Consider the following 21,422-nt stretch of genomic DNA (forward strand, 5'->3'; position numbering starts at 1 on the left):
GCCTTGAATGAGGTGGTGGCAGCCGCTAGTTCCAGCAGTATGACCAGGAGGACTGGCCAGCAGTGCAGGAAGGTCAAAGACCTACACCGGGCAGCATGCGTGAATAGACACCAAAGCCCCCCCCCACCCCCACAGCTCCCAAGGGGGCATCCACCCCCCAACTCTCCAAGTGACCCCCAGCCCTCCCTCTCCCCCCACCCCCCCCCCCCCCCCCCACACCCCCCGACCTTCACACCCACTCTCCCACCACTGAACCACATGTGTGGCTAACAATGCTCTGGCTGTGGCTGCTCAGGAAAAGCTCTCCCACAATTGGCGGGAGAGGGTCCAGACTGGCGGAGGGATGCCAGACATAAGAATCATCACCTCCTTTGAGGAGTGGGCCCTGGAGGTGACCGAGGACAGATCGGTCACCCATGCGGAGGCTGGCAGATGCCGCAGAGGTGAGGAACCACCGGGCTCCACCTGGGGCACCTGTCAAACGTGAGTAGTGACTGCCTTACTGACTGACCTATCCCTCCCACTGACCACATGTCCATTCTCCTGCAGGTCCTCCAGCCGACAGCGTTGGCCCATCACGGGAGGCACTCTATCTTGACTTCACAGAGAACGCCTCGAAGGAGAGCTCCGAGGATGCCACTGTAAACGTGGCACAGCTGTCACCCCCACCCTCCACCAGCGCAGATACACACACCTCGGTGGGAAATGCCTAAGATGCCTAGGTCTCCGCAGAGTCTGAGTCCACCACCCATTGCATTTCAGAATCGTGGCCCCCAGTGTGTTACACCCTGGGCTCTCATGTTCCGGAGCAATGTGGCTGAAGATGGTTCTACTGGTGGGACACATCTTAACACTGGCCCCCTTTTCCTGAGTGGTCGAGGTGCTTCTGCACTATCCATTCATGAATCCCCCGGCAACCTCCCCCGGAATGTCTTGGGTGCTGAAAGATAGCCATAGCTTCTCAACAGTAGCCTTCAACATGATGGACGACATCCAATGGACTTGCAGCCATTTGGATTGAGCATCTACCACAAGTAAAAACATTGAATTTTGGAACAGCCCAGCAAAATCGGCATGCTGGCACACCCAAGACCAGCCAGGCCTTTCCCATAGGTGTAGTGGGGCAGCTGGTGGGAGCTTCTGCTGTTCCTGGCAAGTGGTACAATGTTGGGCCAGTCATTCAATCGCGCCACCCAGGTCTGGCTACCACACATAGTTTCTGACCAGTATCTTCATTTTCGACACCCCCGGGTGTCTGTTGTGCAGATCCTGGAGAATGGCCTGTCTGCCCTGGCTTGGGACCACGATGCATGCCCCCCATAGGAGGATGCCGTCTTTCACACTAAGCGTTTGCATCCTGCCATCAAAGACCCATAGCTCTCTGGGCAGCTACCCTTGCTCGCCCCCGTGCAAGGTGATGTGGCGTAATTTTGCCAATACTGAGTCCTTTTGCGTCCAGTCGCGTATCTGGGCAACAGTGACCAGCTGGTGTCCGTGAAGTTAAGTGTCAAGATGGCTTTGTCAGCTGCCAGTGGGGTTGTCGGGCGTGTCGACAGTGGGAACCTGCTCAACACATCCGCATTCGCAATCTGTATGCCTGGGCAATATTCAAAGGCATACTTATACACTGCTAGCAACAGGGCACAAAGCTGTATCTCGGCGGATGCTATTGGCGGGATCACCTTGTCCTCTTTAAAAAGCTCGAGCAATGGCTTGTGGTCCTTTACAATAGTGAATCAAAGCCCATACATGTATTGATAAAATTTCTTCACCTCAAATTTGACAGCCAACCCTTCTTTTTCAATGTGGACATAATTGCTCTCAGCCTTTCCTTTCCATCAGCCATATGGTGTGACAGCACAGCTCCGATTCTGTAAGGCAAGGCATCGCACGTCACCAAAAGGGTCTTGGAGGGGTTGTAATGTGCCAACAATCCCAACGACGTTATCTGCTGCTTCACCCTGGTGCAGGCTTCCCTTGAGGTGCTCTCCACACTTATTCATGGTGCTTCTTCAGCAATGTGTGTAGTGGGGTGAGGATGGTCACGAGGCCAGGAAAAAATTCCCCGTAATATTTTACGAGACCCAAGAACGATTGTAATCTGTTCCATTTTCTGGAGTGGTGGCTTGCTTAATCTCCCACACCTTCTCCTGAACCAGGTGTAGGACATCCCGATTCTCGAGGTATGTGATTCCCTGATGGACTCCCATCTCGTAATTCGGCAGAGGACTTCGTCCAGGTTGCTCAGTTGCTCCCTTTCTGTGGCTCCGGTGACTAGGTGATCCAAGTAGTCCACCACACATGGTGGCCCTCTCCAAACGGCAACATTGTGTACATACATAGATGGCCCTGTGGGTATTAATGGTTACATAATGTCTGGAATCGGCATCCAGCTTCATATGGAGATAGGTCATGTTTGGAAAAGGAATGACTGCCAGCTCTCCGCATATAGTTCTTCTACGGCATTGGGTACTTGTCCAGATGAGAGGCCTTGTTTATTTGTTAGGCTAAATTCTAATCTTCGCACAGGCATACAGTTTTGTCAGGTTTTAGTATTAGGACTTGCGGCTCTGCCCAATCAGCAAACTGTACCAGCCGGATGATAGCGAGGCATTCCAATCAGCTGAACACATCCTCGACCTTCGACAGCAATACATAGGGGTCCGGATGGGCCCAGATGTATTTTGGCTGAGCCTCAGGTTCTACATATACCTTGGCCACGGCCCGCTTAATTTTGTCTACACGATCTTGGAACACTTTCCAGTAATTCCCCAGACTTCGTAAAGTTCTCCGGTGCTCATCTGTAAGATTTGTTGTCAGTCCAGCCGGACGCGATGTAACCAGTCACGCCCCAGCGGACATGGTCTCGGGCCCCTCACTGTTATTAATGGCAGCCTAACGGACTGCTGCCCATAGTAACTGAGATTATCATCATTCCTGCTGTGGCTAGGATCCCCCCCCCTCCGCCTTTTGGTCGCAATCCTTGGCTCGGTTGTCCTGCATCTCCAGCTATTGAAATCCAGTCCTGATTTTCTCGCAGATCAGCATTCCTATGACTGAAAATGCGGGCCCCCATGTCCAACTCCATCTCTAATGGGTGGCTGTTCAACTGGACAGTAATCCTAGTGGGGGCAGCTCGGGGCGCAGCAATACAATGCAATTGCATAAAATCCTCATCATCAGGCTATTCTAGGTGGAGGATTCAGGCTCTGGGCTGGCATCTCCCTCAGGAAGGGCAGTGAGTTTGCTGGCTGACTTGTAGTTTCCTATCCCTATGATTTTGCCAGCCTCAAGTGTCTTGGATCATCTGAATGGTAGGCATCCTACACTGTTTATCTCCATCCCTGACATCCCCTGGAGTTCCTGGACTCCCTTCTCTGCATTCTTCCATGAGTAGGAGATCTTGACAGCCTTATTTTAGGTCCAGCAATGGCCCAGCCAGTAATTTCAGCTGGGTCGCCAAATTACTTGCTCCGCATACAAGGCGGCCCTTTAGCATCTCGGGTAGAGATGGCCCATAGTCATAATTGTGCCAAAATTCCGTAACAGATTCCCGTGGGGTCCTCTTGGCTGTATTAAATCGATATCTAATCTTTATTAGTGTCACAAGTATACTTACATTAACACTGCAGTGACATAACTGTGGAAATCCCCTAATTGCCACATTCCAGCGCCTATCCGGGTACACAGAGGGAGAGTTCAGAATATCCAATTCACATAACAGCACGTCTTTTGGCACTTGTGGGAGGAAACCAGAGCACCAGGAGGGAACCCACGCAGACACGGGGAGAACATGCAGACTCTGCACAGACAGTGACCCAAGCCGGGAATCGAACCTGAGACCTTGGCGCTGTGAAACAACAGTGCTAACCACTGTGCTACCGTGTACTATATCTCTGTACTATAACTGAAGGCTTGGGATTGTCGTAATTTGTCACAAGCGCCACAAGCTCTATGAACGTCTTGGAGTCTGGGGTTGAGGGGTATGTTGGGCTCTTTATGATGCTGAAAGTGGGGGCTCCACAGGCAGTCTGAAGAATTACCATCTGGTGACGATCCACAATGGTAGTGTTTGCCTAAAAAAAAAATAGAGCATACGCTCTGCGTACTGAGCCCAGTCCTCTACACCCACATCGAATGCACCGAGCCTGCCAATGTGTGGGATTTTCAAAATGGTGCAAACCTTATTCCTTCATGAAGCGAGTTGGCTGTGCTCCAACTGGCTGGCAGCACTGACTGTAGTTCCGCTTTATCCTCATTGCCAATTGAGGAGTCACAGAGGAGTCCGGAAAGGAGAGTCAAAAATTGATTTATTTCTAAAAGGAAAGTATTTACATGCAACAGTCCAAGTCTCAGCCAGAAATACTCTGCAACTCGGCTCCTACCTGGCCCGGCTTTTCTAGCAGTGAATTAATGAGCCCGCTGATGGGAGCAGAGGAGCTCATACTCCACAAGGCTCCCTGGGAGATTAATCGGGTGGAAGTTATAACTATTATTAAAATAGACTTTTTCTTCAGTTTTCCTATCCATTATATAGATGTTATATATATGTATATATGTTTTATATATATGTATATATGTGTGCATAGCAATGCAAAGCACCTATTATTCACCTACCATTGACTAGAAACCAAACTGAACCAGCCATATAAATACTATGACTACAACAGTAGGCCAGAGGCTGGAAATTCTGTGGAGCGTAACTTACCTCTTGACTCCGCAAAGCCTATCCATCATCTACAAGGCTCAAGTTAGGAGTGTGATGGAACACTCTCCATCTTCCTGGAGGAATACAGCTCCAATAACACTCAAGAAACTCAACAATGTCCAGGACAATGTAGCCCATTTGATTGACACCCCAACCACCACCTTCAACATTCACTCCCTTCACCACTGCCGCACAATGACAACAGTGTGAACTATTTGCAAGGTGTTCTGTAGCACTCACCAAGACACCTTTGACAGCACCTTCCAAGCCCATGACATTTACCACCTTGAAGAACAGATGCAGGGGTATTCCACCAGATGCACGTTTCCCTCCAAGCCTCCAACCGTTCCTTCACTATCACTGGGTCAAAATCCTGGAACTACCTAACAACACTGCGGGTGCAACTACACCAACGCTGCAGAGTACAAGGAGCTCTCGTACTACTACCTATTGAAGAGCAACCAGGGTTAAGCAGTAAATGCTTGCCTAGCTCGGAATGTTCACATCTTATGGATTAATTTAAAAAATGAATATAAATTTGATGATGCCCATTGTCCCATCCAGGTCCTGATCTTGTGATCTGTCATTATTATACCAGAATTCATTTATCCCAACTCATTGATAAACCAGGTAGAAAGCCAGTTAATTTTGAGTCAATCCATTGAATCAATATCCACTTCCATCAGCTGATAGTTCATTCTGTTACAATTATGAAGCAGTTAGTTGCTGCAAAGTATTCATCGTCTGAATATTGCACTTACCGGCAGACAGAAATAGTCCACCTCCCGCTTTGTAGAGTTTATGATTAGAAAATGGAGCTGCACAGATGATGATGAAACCTCCTACTGTGACAGCAACGACACCCAACATCATGAATACAGACCAGAAACCACGGTAAACTGAAAATGCAGACAAAGTCATGTTTAGTAACTGATTGTGAAGACCAATATTGTTTGTTTAAGTATAACTATATGAGTCTATATTGTTACAAATGTCATGATCTGAAAAACCTATGCATGTCTTTCTTCAATAGAAACAATAAGCCACGGGCACCACATTCTAATGGTGGCACTGGAATCCCCATGTAATGAATATTTTTAAGCGAGACATCACTCTCTCGTTTCTGCTATTTATTCATCAGATGTCGCCTGCAATAGGCCAGGATTTATTATCCAGCCCAAATTGCACTTGAGAGGGTTGTGGCAAGCTGCTTTGTCGAGCTGCTGCAATCTGTGTGGTGAAGGAGCTCCCACAAAGCCAACAGATAGGGAGTTTCAGGACTATGACCCAACAGAAGTGAGGGAACAGCGATATATTAAAAAAAACATTAGTGATGCCTCATTAAGCACAGGAACAAAGAATGACTGAAATATCCTTGTGACTATGAATGTTTTTTTTAAATATATTTAGAGTACCCAATTATTTTTTTTTTCCAATTAGGGGGTAATTTAGCATGGCCAATCAATCTGCCCTGCATTATTTGGGCTGTGGGGGTAAGACCCACACAGGCACAGGTAGAACATGCAAACTCCACACGGACAGTGACCCAGGGCCAGGATCGAACCCGGGTCCTCAGCGCCGTGAGGCAGCAGTGCTAACCACTGCGCCACCGTGCCACCCTGTGACTAAGAATGTTATTCAGGGAGATAGGCTCACAAACATTTAGGATGAAGTAGCAATTCATAAAGATGGCGTTATTTAAGCAGCCTGAGAAAGTCTTGCAATTGAGACAAACAAATTACGTTAAGAAAACAAGGATATTTCCTATTTTCTTATAAACAAACAGGTAAACAAAAAGTTTTCAAACGTCTTGTTAAAATGGCATAAAATATATTATTTGCTAAAATCATTTGCTGTCACTTCATAGTTGGTTTAAGCACCTTTAAAATTATTTTTTTTTAACTATTCTCATTGCCGAGTACTCATTAGTCCAATATTCAGTGTGGTTTATAAAAAGTGGTGCCAGTGATCGAGGAGTGTACAGAATTGTGAGGTGGTGTAACATGCAGCCGCGCAGTGTGACGATGTGACACCTATAGATTCATGCTGCTGACCCTCCATGTTCTGAATTCCCAATGAGTAGATTTATTCCCAAACACTGAACCATAAGGGAACATTAATCCAAAAAAAGGGGAATGCTCTTCTATTAAACAATTGAAGGACTTCATCAGTGGTGAATATATTGTTAACGTACAATTTAATAATTCAGATTAACACCATACTGGACGCAACAAGAAAGAAATGGGAGGATGACCTGGGGATTGAGATAGGGTGGGGACTCTGGAGCGAAGCACTGCATAGGGTCAACTCCACCTCCACGTGCGCAAGGCTCAGCCTGACACAACTAAAAGTGGTACATAGAGCCCACTTAACAAGAAACCGTATGAGTAGGTTCTTCCCGGAGGTGGAGGACAGATGTGAACGGTGCCAAAGAGGCCCGGCCAACCACGCCCACATGTTCTGGTCTTGCCCCAGACTTGTGGAGTACTGGACAGCCTTCTTCGAGGCTATGTCCAAAGTGGTGGGGGTGAGGGTGGAGCCATGCCTGATAGTGGCAGTCTTCGGGGTTTCAGACCAGCCAGATCTATTCCTGGGGAGGAGGGCGGACGCCCTTGCCTTTGCCTCCCTGATCGCCCGCCGTAGAATCCTGTTTGGCTGGCGGTCAGCAGCACCGCCCAGAGCTGCAGACTGGCTGTCCGACCTCTCGGAATCACTCCAAATGGAGAAAATCAAATTCGCCATCCGAGGGTCGGACGACGGCTTCCACAGAACGTGGGAGCCATTCACCCAATTGTTCCGGGACCTGTTTGTGGCCAACGAACAAAAGGAAGAATAGTCGGGTAGCCAAAAATCAGGGGGAAATGGACGGGAATCGGGGGAAGGTAGCCGGGTGGGGGGAGGGCTACGGGTTCGTTATGGGGGTTTGTTCGCATGGTTTTACGCTTATTTCTTTTTCTTGTTAATTTATTGTTTTTGTATTGGAGGGGAGGGGTTACTGTTTTTCTCTGTTGTGATAACATTTGTTGTTGAAAACTTGAATAAAAATTATTCCAAAAAAAAAGGAAGGACAAAGCCGCAAGCGACAGTCTGATGGTAAGCTAAGGCCCAAAACCAAATTGTAAATAAATGCCTATAAACATGCGCCTCGGCCATATTGGGGAATGTAAAATATGTATGCCGGTTAAAGGGCGTGGCCACAGTGGTTATTATGAAGATGCTTACCTGTAAATATACATGTTAATTTTTGCGTGTTTTTTTTTTCTAATAATTTGTAATTTGTTGAATATGAAAACTCAATAAAAAACATTTCCATAAAAAAATAATTCAGATTAAATTTTTTTTTAAACTGAAGGGATTAAAAATATAAGATATTGCGTCTTATGACTGAAGTACACAAGATTACTTGTGACTTCAATGAGCTTTCAACACAATCTATTTTTATTGTGGTAGATTCAGATATCTTGAGGTATTTTGTAATACAGATCTGTAGCATTTAACCAAGCACAATATTAATACTAGCATTTCTATTCTTTAGTCTTCATATAAAGTGTCAAATGTAGGCTTTTGATCTCACATTTTCTGAGCCTTCGATTTATGTAATTAGCAGTTCCTGCAGCAATTTATTCCCAATAATGTATGTAAACAAATGCAAGTCGCCAAAATTAATTGTGTTCACCAAAATTCATAAAGGTTTGGTTTAAAATGTTTACTTATGGTCTTACCTGATGAAGGTAGATAAGTTATTTTGGTCAAATTAGTTCCCAGCATACAATTGTTTGTTATTTGTAAATAACTTGAATTGTGGAAGGCATAAAACATCAAAGGCCTGAGTCTACCAATGGCAGTGTGCTGTTGGCAAAACAATGGCATAAAACTAACCCATGAAAATAGCCTGGAATGGCTGAAACCTCATTATCCATTTCAGAAACAAAGATAAGCAAGTCCATTATTATTGAGGTTTATAATTGCCCAATCCCTGAATCACCGTCAATCACTGTCAAGTTGCCAACATCTCCATTTTATCCAAAGAATTTATATTATTCTAGGTAATGACAATGTTTACTTACTGATTGCAGTCTCATAAGCAGTGGAGTTGTGTGTTTCTGCTGTCAGAGGGAAAGGGAGGAGATAGGCGTGCATACAATATTTCGAAGGAGGTTGATTAGCTGTATAATAAAGAAAGCAAATATTGTGAGCACCATTTGTTAATCATAAAACTCTCACAAAAGCTCAGAAACTACATGTTTATGATTTATGGATGTAGACCTATGCTCTCAGATACTAACTAACATATGAACATTTTACACATATATCAAATTTCTCCTGTGTTGCTTTAGTAGAGGCTTAAACCCTTTAAAATATGCTTCATAAGAACAGGTTAACCATTTGTAAATATATATCCCACAATATAATTTCAAGGCCTGTTCCTAATAGCTGATAGTCCAAAGGCTCCATTCATTAATGATAATAGATCAAATCTTCCCATCTTGATGACCTGACCTGTAAACCTATGTAGGAATTGCGCAGGAAGTTTCAACTTTGGATGGACAATTGTCCTATTCCCCGGATCTTCCTTGAGTGTCTCCAACTTGAGCTAGAATCAGAGACTTTGGATAATTCCAGAGTACCTACCTGTATAGTTACTCTGGAAATGTTAGACAGATAAAACCTAACACCTGGGTAACTACATAACTGACACCCTCATTATCATCCACCCCTGTATCCCAACTACGCCGACCTCACAACCATCCCCCTCCCCAGCTAAACATCTCCCCTGACAACATCCCAGACATAACCCAACTTTGTCTAGCCACCAAAATGCCTTCGACACCCAACTACCCTGTGACCTGACAATTTCTCTTGAACTGACTTCAGCTATTGTTGTGGGCCAGGGCTTAAAAACTCCAAAGTGTATTATGAAGTTCACCTGACATATAACCTTTATATTCAATTTGGCTAGGATGAGCACCAAAGCCTTCACTTCAGGTGCGATTCTGCAGACTTCCTCGGCGCTTTAATCAAAATAAAGTTTATTCTAAGAACATAGTTAAGATATAATATATATTATATATTTACATATAAAACACATCAAGTTTTTTAATCAATTACAAACATAAAGACAACACAACAGCTTCAGTAATCAATGTCTATAACACTTAATGAATCCCCCTTGATCTGTTCCAATTCAATAACAAAATCCAATAAACCAAAACTCCCTTACAAGGGTGTGGCCCAGCACACTGTATTCTCACTTGAATGGGACTGGTCCTTTCCCTGAAATTCTGATCCAGTTCCAACCAGCAAATTCAAACTCCTTCCAGAAAGCAGCTTTATCTTTAAAGTTACAAAGGCAGTTTGCCACACCCAATATGCTTTTTCACTGGAACTGCTTTTAAAATGAAAACAGAGAAAAACAGGGAAAGATTTATTTTTCCTTCTGCAGTCCAAAGCAGCAAAACCAAAACTGAAACCCAAAAACCTGACAGCCACAGCCCAGCTCCACCCACAAATGACATCACTGAAGCCATGCTGCAGGTCACATGGTAAGAGACCAAACCTTTCTTAAAGGGACACTCACATAATACTACTGACAACTCATCTACCCGTCAGACCACCAACTACCCTCGAACACCTATCTAATCTCCAATCTGACACAGCCACCCCTCCAAACCACACAATGGCATCCAAACCCAATCCGACTACACCCCAACCCAACTACCCTCTTGATAACTTAATTACTCTTCTAACCAGACCTGGCCATACCCCCACGACCTGACTACCACCGACCAAACCCGACTCCCCCTTGTAACTGAATACCCTCCCATTCAGACCCACCTACCACCTCACATACCTACACACTCTACCCACCTCACCTGCCTCCTAATTCTAAAGTAAAATAAAGTCACCATAGTTCCAGGTGACCATAGGCTGCTTTCCCCTTTGAGAGGGAGAGCTGACTGGTGGTGATTTAATCTGAGGATCACCACACCTCAGGCAAGGGATAAGATTGAGAAGGCGAGCCTTCATGAATAACCTCCTAATTCTACCTACCTACTGACTTACCTATCTGACCCAATTAGCCACATACCCATCCTGTGCAGAAAATCACTTATCCACCTACACATTCTACCTACCTACCAAAATCCCTACTAATGTAAACACTTATCCAGCTTCCAACTTACCTACCTCTCCATTTACCCAACTACTCACCTTGCCCACCCTCCCCACATACCCATTTACTCACACATCTATTCATTCTATTCCTGAAAATTTAATGACCGGACCATCTTACCTAACATACACCAGCTATTGTCATAAAAGGGGATTTGTCCTTTCTTCCCCTCACTGTACTCCATTCCAGCGGAGTTCCCCAAGAGGCGCTGCACTGCATATTTCTGTGAAAACTGGGATGGGAAGGTCCCAGAATAAATGCACCCATCGATTCGGGGAATTAGCGAGTGCAGCAGCAATCCAACCATCATTGCCGCTGCTTGAAAGATCCGGGCAATGTTAATTACTGACGCTGGCGTCACCACCGGCGCATGCACGGTGGAGGGGGTCACTTCCGCTTCTGCCATGGTGGAGGTCGTGGTGGCGGCGGAAGAAAAGGAATGCCCCCACAGCACAGGCCCGCCCGCCGATCGGTGGGCACCGATCGCGGGCCAGGCCACTGTGGGGGCACCCCCCGGGGTCCGATTGCCCCGTGCCCCACCCCCCCAGGACCCCAGGGCCTGCTCGCGCCGCCTGCTCCCGCTGGCACAGAGGTGGTTTAAACCACGTCGGCAGGAGAGGCCTGACAGCGGCGGGACTTCGGCCCATCGCGGGCCGGAGAATCGCCGCGGGGGGTCTGCCGACTGGCATGGCATGATTCCCACCCCCGCCGATTCCCAGGTGGCGGAGAATTCCGGCCACGGCGGGGGCAGGATTTACGCCGGCCCCGGGCGATTCCCCGACCCTGCAGAGGGTCAGAGAATTCCACCCAATGTCTCTGTCCCATTTTCGGAGGGAGCTCTGGTAAATACTGGGGGAAAAAGTAACAAATAAGAAGAAGAAAGAATGACCATAGGTTAGAGTTACATTAGTCTTCTCCTGCTTTGGTTTTCAGCCTATTCACTCTCGCTGATACTAAACACATACTGAAGCCCAAAACATGTCACTCATCTTTCTGAAAGCCAAAACCAAAGGGTTCAGAAAAGGACAACATTCTCTTTCTCTTGCTTTGTGCCACAATAGGAACAATATGCATCTAATGATAGTGAGCAAAGCAGCACCTCAGCATGTAATGTCCCTCAACTAATCATATAAATTCAGGTATCTTTATTCAATGAGGTTTCCATACTTAGTTGGAGGAAAGTGCTCCAGTTGATACACATGGCATGAATGAACAGAAGAAAGTGATGGTAACGTAGAAGTCCAGGTGTATACAGAGAACATAGCATTAATCTGAATCAACCAATTGCTATCCTATTAATCTTCATCCCAACTATCAGAAAAGTCATGTAAGGAATCACCATCACTGGTATAAGGAGAGCCCTATTCACCAATTCCGGCTCACCAATGCTTAATTCAGGTTCTTCCTGAACAACTTGACTTTACATATCACAAATAAAGCATTTAATCATAATTCAAATAATATCAATATTATCCGCACAAGGACATAAGCTGAAGCCTAGAGGAAAGGTCCAAGTAGTTGTTCTGAATATCAGGGCAATATTCAACTGGATATGAAAAGAATCCGAGTAAAACTGAAATCAAAAGGCACCAAAGGAGAAACCCTCCTGTGACTGAAATCATGTCATGTAAAGCAAAATTGTTCTGGTAGATGGAGGCCATTCTTCAAGTTGCAGGAAAACACCGCTGCTTTAGAAGCTTCTCTGAGAAATGCTCTCAGCCAAACCATCCTCAGCTAATTCACCAATGACGTTCACTCCATAATAAGGTGTAGAGTGGACTGTTAGCTAATGATTCTCCAATATTCAGCTGCATTCTCAAATTCACCAACAATGAGGCAAGTCGTGCCATTACTTTTCTTCAGCAGGATCTGGACAACATCCAGACTTGGACTGAGACGTAGCAGATAGCATCTAGGCCATGTAGCCATGGAAGTGTCAGACAATGACTATTTCAAATAAAAGAAAGGCTGACCATTTCCCTTTTGTCTTTTAAGGTATCAGCATCACAAAAACCTTTCCAATCAACATTGTGGAGTTATTATTAACCAAGAGCTTAACTAGACCAGCCACATCCGCACAATGGCTTCAAATGGATTAGTTAGTTGCGACATGCACCTCACCACATGACCCTCAAAGCTTCTCAACTATCTGCAAGTTCTATAGCAACTCATCAAAATTAAGATCACAGCACCCCTTTTCCTGCAATCTCCTGCACCAAAAAAAAAACAAGACATGCAAAACCATTGGAACACTATCACTTCCTAAATTATGAACATATGAATTGGAAACAGAATTGTCATTTGGCCCTATTCTGCCATTTGATAAGATCATGGCTGAACTGATTATGCTGTCAAAGGCACTTCCTGCCGACAGCCTTTGACTCTCTTGTTAGCCTCTGCATTAAAAATATTCAATGACTCTGCCTCTACACTCTCTGGGGAAGAGAGTTCCAAAGACTCACAACACTCTGGGAGAAATAAATTATCCCCTTCTTTGTCTTAAATGAGATACCCCTTATTTTTAAATTACGTCCACCACTTCTGGTCTTTCCCACAATGAGAAATACCCTTTCAGGTTCCGCCCTGTCAAGTCCCCTCAGGATCTTGTATGTTTCAATAAGATCATCTCTCGTTCTTCACAATGTCAATGGATATAGGTCCAAGCTGTCCAACCTTTCTTCGTTAGATAATGCTCTCATCCCAGGAATCAGTCGCATGAACTTTCTTTGAACTGCTTCTGATGCAATGATGTCCTTTCTTACATAAGACCACCAAAACTGTACACAATACTCAAAACGTGGTCTCATCAATGCCCTTTCAACTGTAACAAAATAGGGGCAGCACGGTGGCACAGTGATTAGCATTGCTGCCTACGGCGCTGAGGACTCGGGTTCGAATCCCGGCTCTGGGTCACTGTCTGTGTGGAGTTTGCACGTTCTCCCCGTGTTTGCGTGGGTTTCACCCCCAAAACCCAAAGATGTGCAGGATAGGTAGATTGGCCACTCTAGAACATAGAACATAGAACAGTACAGCACAGAACAGGCCCTTCGGCCCTCAATGTTGTGCCGAACAATGATCACCCTACTCATCCACCCTATACCCGTAACCCAACAATCCCCCCCTTAACCTTACTTTTTTATTAGGACACTACGGGCAATTTAGCATGGCCAATCCACCTAACCCGCACATCTTTGGACTGTGGGAGGAAACCGGAGCACCCGGAGGAAACCCACGCACACAGGGGGAGGACGTGCAGACTCCACACAGACAGTGACCCAGCCGGGAATCGAACCTGGGACCCTGGAGCTGTGAAGCATTTATGCTAACCACCATGCTACCCTGCTGCCCCTTGCTACCCTGCTGCCCCAGGGTAAATTGCCCCTTAATTGGAAAAATAATTGCCCCTTAATTGGAAAAATAATTGGGTACTCTAAATTTAAAAAAAAACTGTAACAAAATATCCCAACTCTGTAATCCAACCCCCTTTGCAATAGATGGACAACATTCCATTTGCTTTAATAATCATTTACTGTACCTGCATATTAACAGCTTATACATTGTCATTCATGTGCCAGATCCCTTTGTACCTCTGAGTACTGCAAGCACTCACCATTTAGATAATATTCTACTTTTCTATTCTTCCTGTCAAAGTGGGGGGGGGGGGGGGGGTCATATTTCCTCAAACCATACTCCATCTGCAAAATCTTTTGCAGACTCCTAATGTCCCCATCACAACTTACTTTCCTACCTATCTTTGTATGATCAGCAAATCTAGCAACTTTGCATTCATCCCCTTCATCCAAGTCATTTGTATAGATTGTAAATAATTGAGACCCCCACCACTGACTCCTGTAGCACCCCATTCATTATATTCTGCCAACCCCAAAATGGCCCATTTATGCCAACTCTCTATTTCCTGTTAGTTAACCAATCCTTTAACTGTACTGATATGTTACCTCTTAAATTATGATCTCTAATTGTGCTTGATGGGGGACCTTGTCAAATGTCTTCTCAAAATTTAAGTACACTACATCCACAGGTTCTCCTTTATCCATCTTATTTGATATTTCCTCAAATAACTCAAAGAACTCTAATAAATTATTCAAACGCAATTTTCCTTTCACAAAACCATATTGACTCTGCATGATCACATTGAGATTTTCTAAGTGCCCGCTATAATCTCCTTCATAATAGATTCCAGCATTTTCCCTATGACATATGGTAGGCTAACTGGCATGTGGTTTCCTATCATCTGTCTCCCTCCTTTCTTTAATGGTGGAGTTACATTCACTATTTCCAATTTGATGGAATCTAGAGAATTTGGGAAACTCATAACCATTGCATCTGCTATCTCAGCAGCCACTTCTTCAAAGAACCTGGGGTGAAGTCAAATTTTAGTTCTAGCAATTTTCTCAGCACCCTTTCCCTGATGATTTTAATGGTTTTAAGTTCCACCCACCCATTCAACTCTTGACTGACAATGAAGAAAGGCACAACATATCTGTTCAATTCATTTGCCAATTTCTTATTTTCCATCAATTCCCCAGACTCACTTTCATAAAGATCAACCCTCACTTTAGTTACTTTTTTCTTTCTCAAATACCTGTAGTAACTCTTATGATCTATTTTTATATTTCTAGCTGGCTTTTCTTGGTACTCCAATTTCTCCCACCTTGATAATATTTAAGTCAACTTTTGCTGCTTTTTATATTCTGTCCCATCTGCTCATCAGCCATTAACCTTCATGGAACTGTATACTTCTTTTTCCTCAATTTGATGCTATCTTTAACTTTTTTGCTTCACCATGGATGGTGCATCCTTCCCCCTGAGTCTTTCTTTCTCACTGGAATCTATCTGTGCTGATTGTCATGAAATATCCCCTTAAATATCTGCACTGCAGCACTACTGACCGATCCCAGAACATAATTTCCAAGTTCACTTGAGCCATTTCTGTCTTCATATCTTCATCATTGCCTTTGTTTCATTTTAAAACGCTAGTCTTAGACCCACTCATCTCTTCCTCGAACTGAATTCAAAATTCAATGTTGTTTTATGATCACTGCTACCGAGGCTCGCCTTTACTATGAAGTAATTAATTAATTAATTAATCAATTAATTAATTAATTGCAGATTACCAGATCTATACTAATCTGCCCCTTGGTTGGCTGTGGCACATGCAGGTCCAAGAAACTGCCTAAAACAATCTTGAACACATTTTCCAGACTACCTTTGCCAATCTGATTCATCTATTCAATACGTAGATTTAAATCACCCATGATTATTGCTGTATCTTTGTCATAAGTCCCCGTTATTTATACCTGTGTATCCCATCCTACAGTGCATTTATTGTTTTGCAAATTGGACATATTGTTTTTGAAATAAATTTGACAAATATTGCCATTCCTGCACTATCACAGGGTTACTATCTTACAATATTCTTTAGTTAACACCATCATCGGAATACCACCATCATAGGAATACCACCATCATAATGACTGTGCTTCTAAATTAAGACCTACCATGACTTTCTTAGAGCAAACAAGGGTGGGCTAGAAGATATATCTATGGAATTTTAGGGGATTATTTCCGTTTTCCAGATTTATGAATGAAAACAAGATTAGTTGAGTGTGCATGTTTCATATTTTGGAGCACCAGTTTGACTCTTCGGAAGCTGTGCTTAAACTCTAATATATTCTATACTTATTAGGTGTGCACAAGGCGCCAAGGACCTAGGTTCGATCCCAGACCCAGGTCACTGTCCATGTGCAGTTTGCACATTCTCCCTGTGTCTGCATGGGTTTTCTCCCGGTGCTCCGGTTTTCTCCCACAAGTCAAAATATACTGAGTCCCACTTTTTGTTTTAGGAAGCGGTCCTACGCAATCAATTAAGACCCTTGTAAAAAGTTCCTCAAATGCTGGAATGGGTATTACGGGCGGTGGTTTTATCACTGCTTGAGGTTTCCCTATCACTTGACATATGTGACATGATCGACAAAATTCAACTACATCTTTATGTAGTCCAGGCCAATGAAAATGGTTTTGTATTTTAACTTGAGGTTTCCTTACTCCCAAATGACCTCCTACTGGTACCTCATGTGCTACTCGCAACACCTCCTTTCTATACCCTACCGGCAATAAAACTTGATGAACTTCTGCCACTTTTCATCCGCCTGCATAGATAAAGGTATCCATTTTCTCATTAAGACATCATTTTTAAGACAATAACATTCTGGTATACACTCAGATTCCTCTTCCGTATATGCTTTCTGATACATCCGTTTTATTTCTACATCATTCTATTGCAACTCGGCCAACTTTCCTGAACTAAAAGTATCTGCCTCATCCTCCGCCTGTTCTTGTTCTTTTCCAACAATCTGATCAAAAATCGTTTCTGATAATTCAACTTCAACTTTATCTTCACTCTTTGATTTCTCCTTTTTTCTTAACCTGTGACTTTGTGACCTTGATACTACACAATCAGGAAAAGTCCCAGGATATTCATCCTTCAACAATTCAGTTGTTTGATTTTCCACTGGTTTATCAACCACAGTAGGCATCACTCCCACCTGTGATCCAGCTATATCATTCCTCAAACTAAATTCCTGGACAAGATAGTTTCTCTATTACTCCTATTACCATTTCACCACTCTTCACTGGACTTTCCAACCTTACCTTATATAATTGAACACTACTCCTCTCACCCTGAATTCCACATATTACCAACTTTTCTGGCAATATTCCTCCCAAACTGCATAACTCTGAATCTCTTACCATTAAAGATTGACTAGCTCCCGTATTTCTTAAAATTCTGACTTCGTTACCTACTCCTCCTGGTACGCATGAGTAAACTTTACCCACACAAGTAAATTCTTTAAAGAGATCTGGCACCTTCTTATCAATCACTTTTTGATCAGGCTGTACAATCTTTTGCACCTCCTTCACTTCACTTGGTCTTTCCTTTCCCACTTTAACAAACCCCACTGTCTTATCCTGTTTTCCCACATCAGCCTTCCCAGTGCTTTTCTTCAACCACCAACACTGTGGCTTTACATGGCCTAGTTTATTACAGTGAAAACAACTGAAACTTTTCATTTCTCTTCCACCCTCTTGGATTTCTTTTTTAATCTCAGGTACAGTAGCCGTATTATCTCCCATCAGATCCCCTTTACCTTTACCACCTGAGTATTTCTCTTTTCCCCAGTTTCTATCCCTCACAGGCTGAAATTGATGTCAGAAACCAAACTTTGATTTATGAACTAATTCATAATCATCTGCCATTTCTGTCGCTCATCTCACAGTTTTAACCTTCTGCTCTTCCACATGAGACCTCACTACATCAGGAATTGAAGTTTTAAACTCCTCCAAAATTATGATTTCTCTAAGAGCTTAATACGTTTGGTCTATTTTCAAAGCCCTTATCCACCGATCAAAATTACTCTGTTTGATCCCTTCAAACTCTATGTATGTTTGACCAGGTTCTTTCCTTAAATTTCTAAACCTTTGTCTGTAGGCTTAAGGCATTAGTTCATATGCACCTAACATGGATTAGTTCATATGCACCTAACATGGATTTTTTTCACCTCCTCATATGTCTCAGATACCTCCTCTGAAAGTGATGCATATATTTCGGCAGCTCTACCTACCAACTTTATTTGGATCAGTAATACCCACATGTCCTGTGGCCATTTCATTTGTTTAGCGATCTTTTCAAATGAAATGAAAAAAGCTTCTACCTCCTTCTCATCAAACCTTGGCAATGCTTGGACATATTTCAATGGATCTACCTGCACCCAAGCCTTCGACTATCATACTCTTTCTCACTATCCTCCAACTGCATGTTTCTCTTTACATCCGCCAATTTTAACTGACCTTCACATTTCATGGCCAGTTTCTGAAATTCAAAGTCTCTCTCTCTTTTTCCCTGATCTGTAACTACCTGTCTCTCACTTTTTCTTCTGCTAAGGCTATTCTTTCTTTTCCCTCACAAGCCCCCAATGTGTTATGGGCCAGGAAGCTCCAAAGTATATCATGGACTTCACCTGACCTACAACTGTTTATTGATTTTGGTGTGGGTGAGCACAAGAGCCTGCCTTTCAGGTGTTATTCAACAGAGTTCTCAGGTGCTATTAATCAAAAAACAAGCTTTATTCTCCGAATTTAGTTAACATTTTTATAAACATACACAGCAAGAATTTTTATCAATTACAAACATAATGACCTCACGCAGCGACAGAAACCTATGTATAACCCTTAATGAATTCCCCCTTTTAACTGTTCCAATTCAATAACAAATTTCGAGTAAAAGCAGAAACCCCTTTATAATGTGTGGCCCAGCACACGGCACTCTTACTGGTATAAGACTTGTCATTGATAATCTTTTCATCTTTCAAAACAACAGGTTTGAATTCCTTCCAGAAAACAATTATCTCTTTTAAGTTATCAAGTAGTCTGGAAACAATTTTTGAAATAAAGATAAACACTTCTTTCAACCTGTGCAGTCCATACCAGTCCAAACTCAAAGCGAAAGTAAAAACCCACAGAGCCACAGCCCAGCTCCACCCCCACAAATTACATCACTGAAGCCATGTGATAAGACAAAAACATTTCTTAAAGGGACACTCCCATGACACCTACAAGCTACAATTCAAAAGAGGATGTACAACCTGTGATACATGCACCAAGAAGAGTGCTTGCACCTCTCCAGGATGGCCTCAAAAAGAAGCTAGACAGAATGACAAAGTTAAAAATAATCAGAAAGATAGAAGAACCTACTGATTGGGTAAATTCCATGGTATGTGTAAAGAAAAAGAATGGCGCTATTTGCATATGTATGGAGCCCAAAGATCTTAACGGGAATATCAAAAGAGAACGCTACCAAATACCAAAGCGTGAGGAAATCACATCTGAGATAGCTGGTGCACAATTCTTTACGAAACTTGACACATCCCAAGGTTTCTGGCAATTAAAGCGAGAGGAACAAAGTACTGCACTTTGGACAATATTGCTTTCTGAGAAAGCTGGCATAATTTGGGCATCAGAAATTTTTCAACATGCCTTGGAGCACATAATCGAAAGCATTGAAGGTGTACGTGTGTACCTGGATGACACTTCCATACTTGGAAAAGGAGGAGAATGCAGTGGTACAGCAAGAAAACAAAAGCAGTTCTATGATAGTGTCAAGAACTTTACCACCCCTGAGTACTGATGACATTGTGAGAATAGATGATTCAGGCAATTGGCCGAGAAAAACCATTGTACTTGAAGAAGTAGCACATCATTCCTATAATGTACAGACAGAGGAACATAAGAACATAAGAACATAAGGGTTGGGTTGGCATGTATCACAGGTTGTACATCCTCTTTTGAATTGTAGCTTGTAGGTGTCATGGGAGTGTCCCTTTAAGAAATGTTTTTGTCTTATCACATGGCTTCAGTGATGTAATTTGTGGGGGTGGAGCTGGGCTGTGGCTCTGTGGGTTTTTACTTTCGCTTTGAGTTTGGACTGGTATGGACTGCACAGGTTGAAAGAAGGGTTGGTTTGAAGAAGAAATTGTCGGGCACTCTTGAAAACCAGAGGAGACTTTCACAACAACCTGATGGATGACGAATATACATCAGAATCAACATCAGCTGCAGTGTCAGATAGTTCAGCAGTTCCTGAGCATGAGAATGTCATGGAGAACATTGAATCTACAAGTTCTGAGCAGCAAGGTCAAACTTTGAGAAGATCAACCAGAGTCAAAAAAAAGCTGATTGACTCAATTTGTAGATTTGGACTATTTGTACACACTACGCTTACTGTTCTTGCATATATATATATATATATTTGTTAAACCAGTTTTAAACATTTTAAAGAAAAAGTAATGCTGTTAGTAATCAGGCTAATGATATCACATGTATGTATACTGATGATAATGTATTAATTTATTCCTTCAAAGGAAAGGGGAAGTAGTGATATCATGGTTGTGTTGTAATTCACCGACTGACCACTCATTATTATATAAGTCTCATTATTATATAAGTGAATGTTGGGTGAATGTTAGAGTCAGATGAGCTCAGACTGACTAGGGAGCTGGGAAAGAGGTTGCTTGTCCATGTTAATACTGTTATTCATCTGTTGTTTTGTATATATTTGACCCACATTTAAATGAAAATGAAAATCGCTTATTGTCACAAGTAGGCTTCAAATGAAGTTACTGTGAAAAGCCCCTAGTCGCCACATTCCGGCGCCTGTTCGGGAAGGCTGGTATGGGAATTGAACCGTGCTACTGGCCTTTTCTCCAAAAATTTAATTTTAATAAATCATTTACAGCTTTAGCTACAAGTGTTCTTGTAATATAAATCAGTCCATCCGACAAGAACATTACACTAGCCACTTACTATGTAAAAACAATTTCCTTATGTTGTCATTGCTTCTTTTGCTAATCACTTTAAATTGGTGTCCTCTGGTTCTAAATCATTCCGGCAATGGAAATAGTATTTCCCCATCTACTCTTGGTTCTCTACAGAAAATAAACCTATCTTCGCCAGTCGTCTTTTTTT

General features: G+C 43.2%; 1 protein-coding gene across 2 annotated transcripts in view; it reads right to left on the reverse strand.

The window, feature by feature from the left end:
• The window catches only part of LOC119977669 (transmembrane protein 182-like), a 77,473-nt gene that overhangs the window by 40,671 nt on the left and 15,380 nt on the right, over nt 1–21,422 (reverse strand). For both annotated transcript variants that reach the window (XM_038818845.1, XM_038818846.1), the window contains exons 3-4: nt 8,776–8,874; nt 5,470–5,607 (exon numbers count right to left, since the gene is read on the reverse strand). In XM_038818845.1, the coding sequence (XP_038674773.1) occupies nt 5,470–5,607; nt 8,776–8,874 (237 nt within the window). The remainder of the gene's footprint in view (nt 1–5,469; nt 5,608–8,775; nt 8,875–21,422) is intronic.

Source organism: Scyliorhinus canicula, chromosome 14 (genome assembly GCF_902713615.1).
Source record: "Scyliorhinus canicula chromosome 14, sScyCan1.1, whole genome shotgun sequence".
NCBI lineage: Eukaryota > Metazoa > Chordata > Chondrichthyes > Carcharhiniformes > Scyliorhinidae > Scyliorhinus > Scyliorhinus canicula.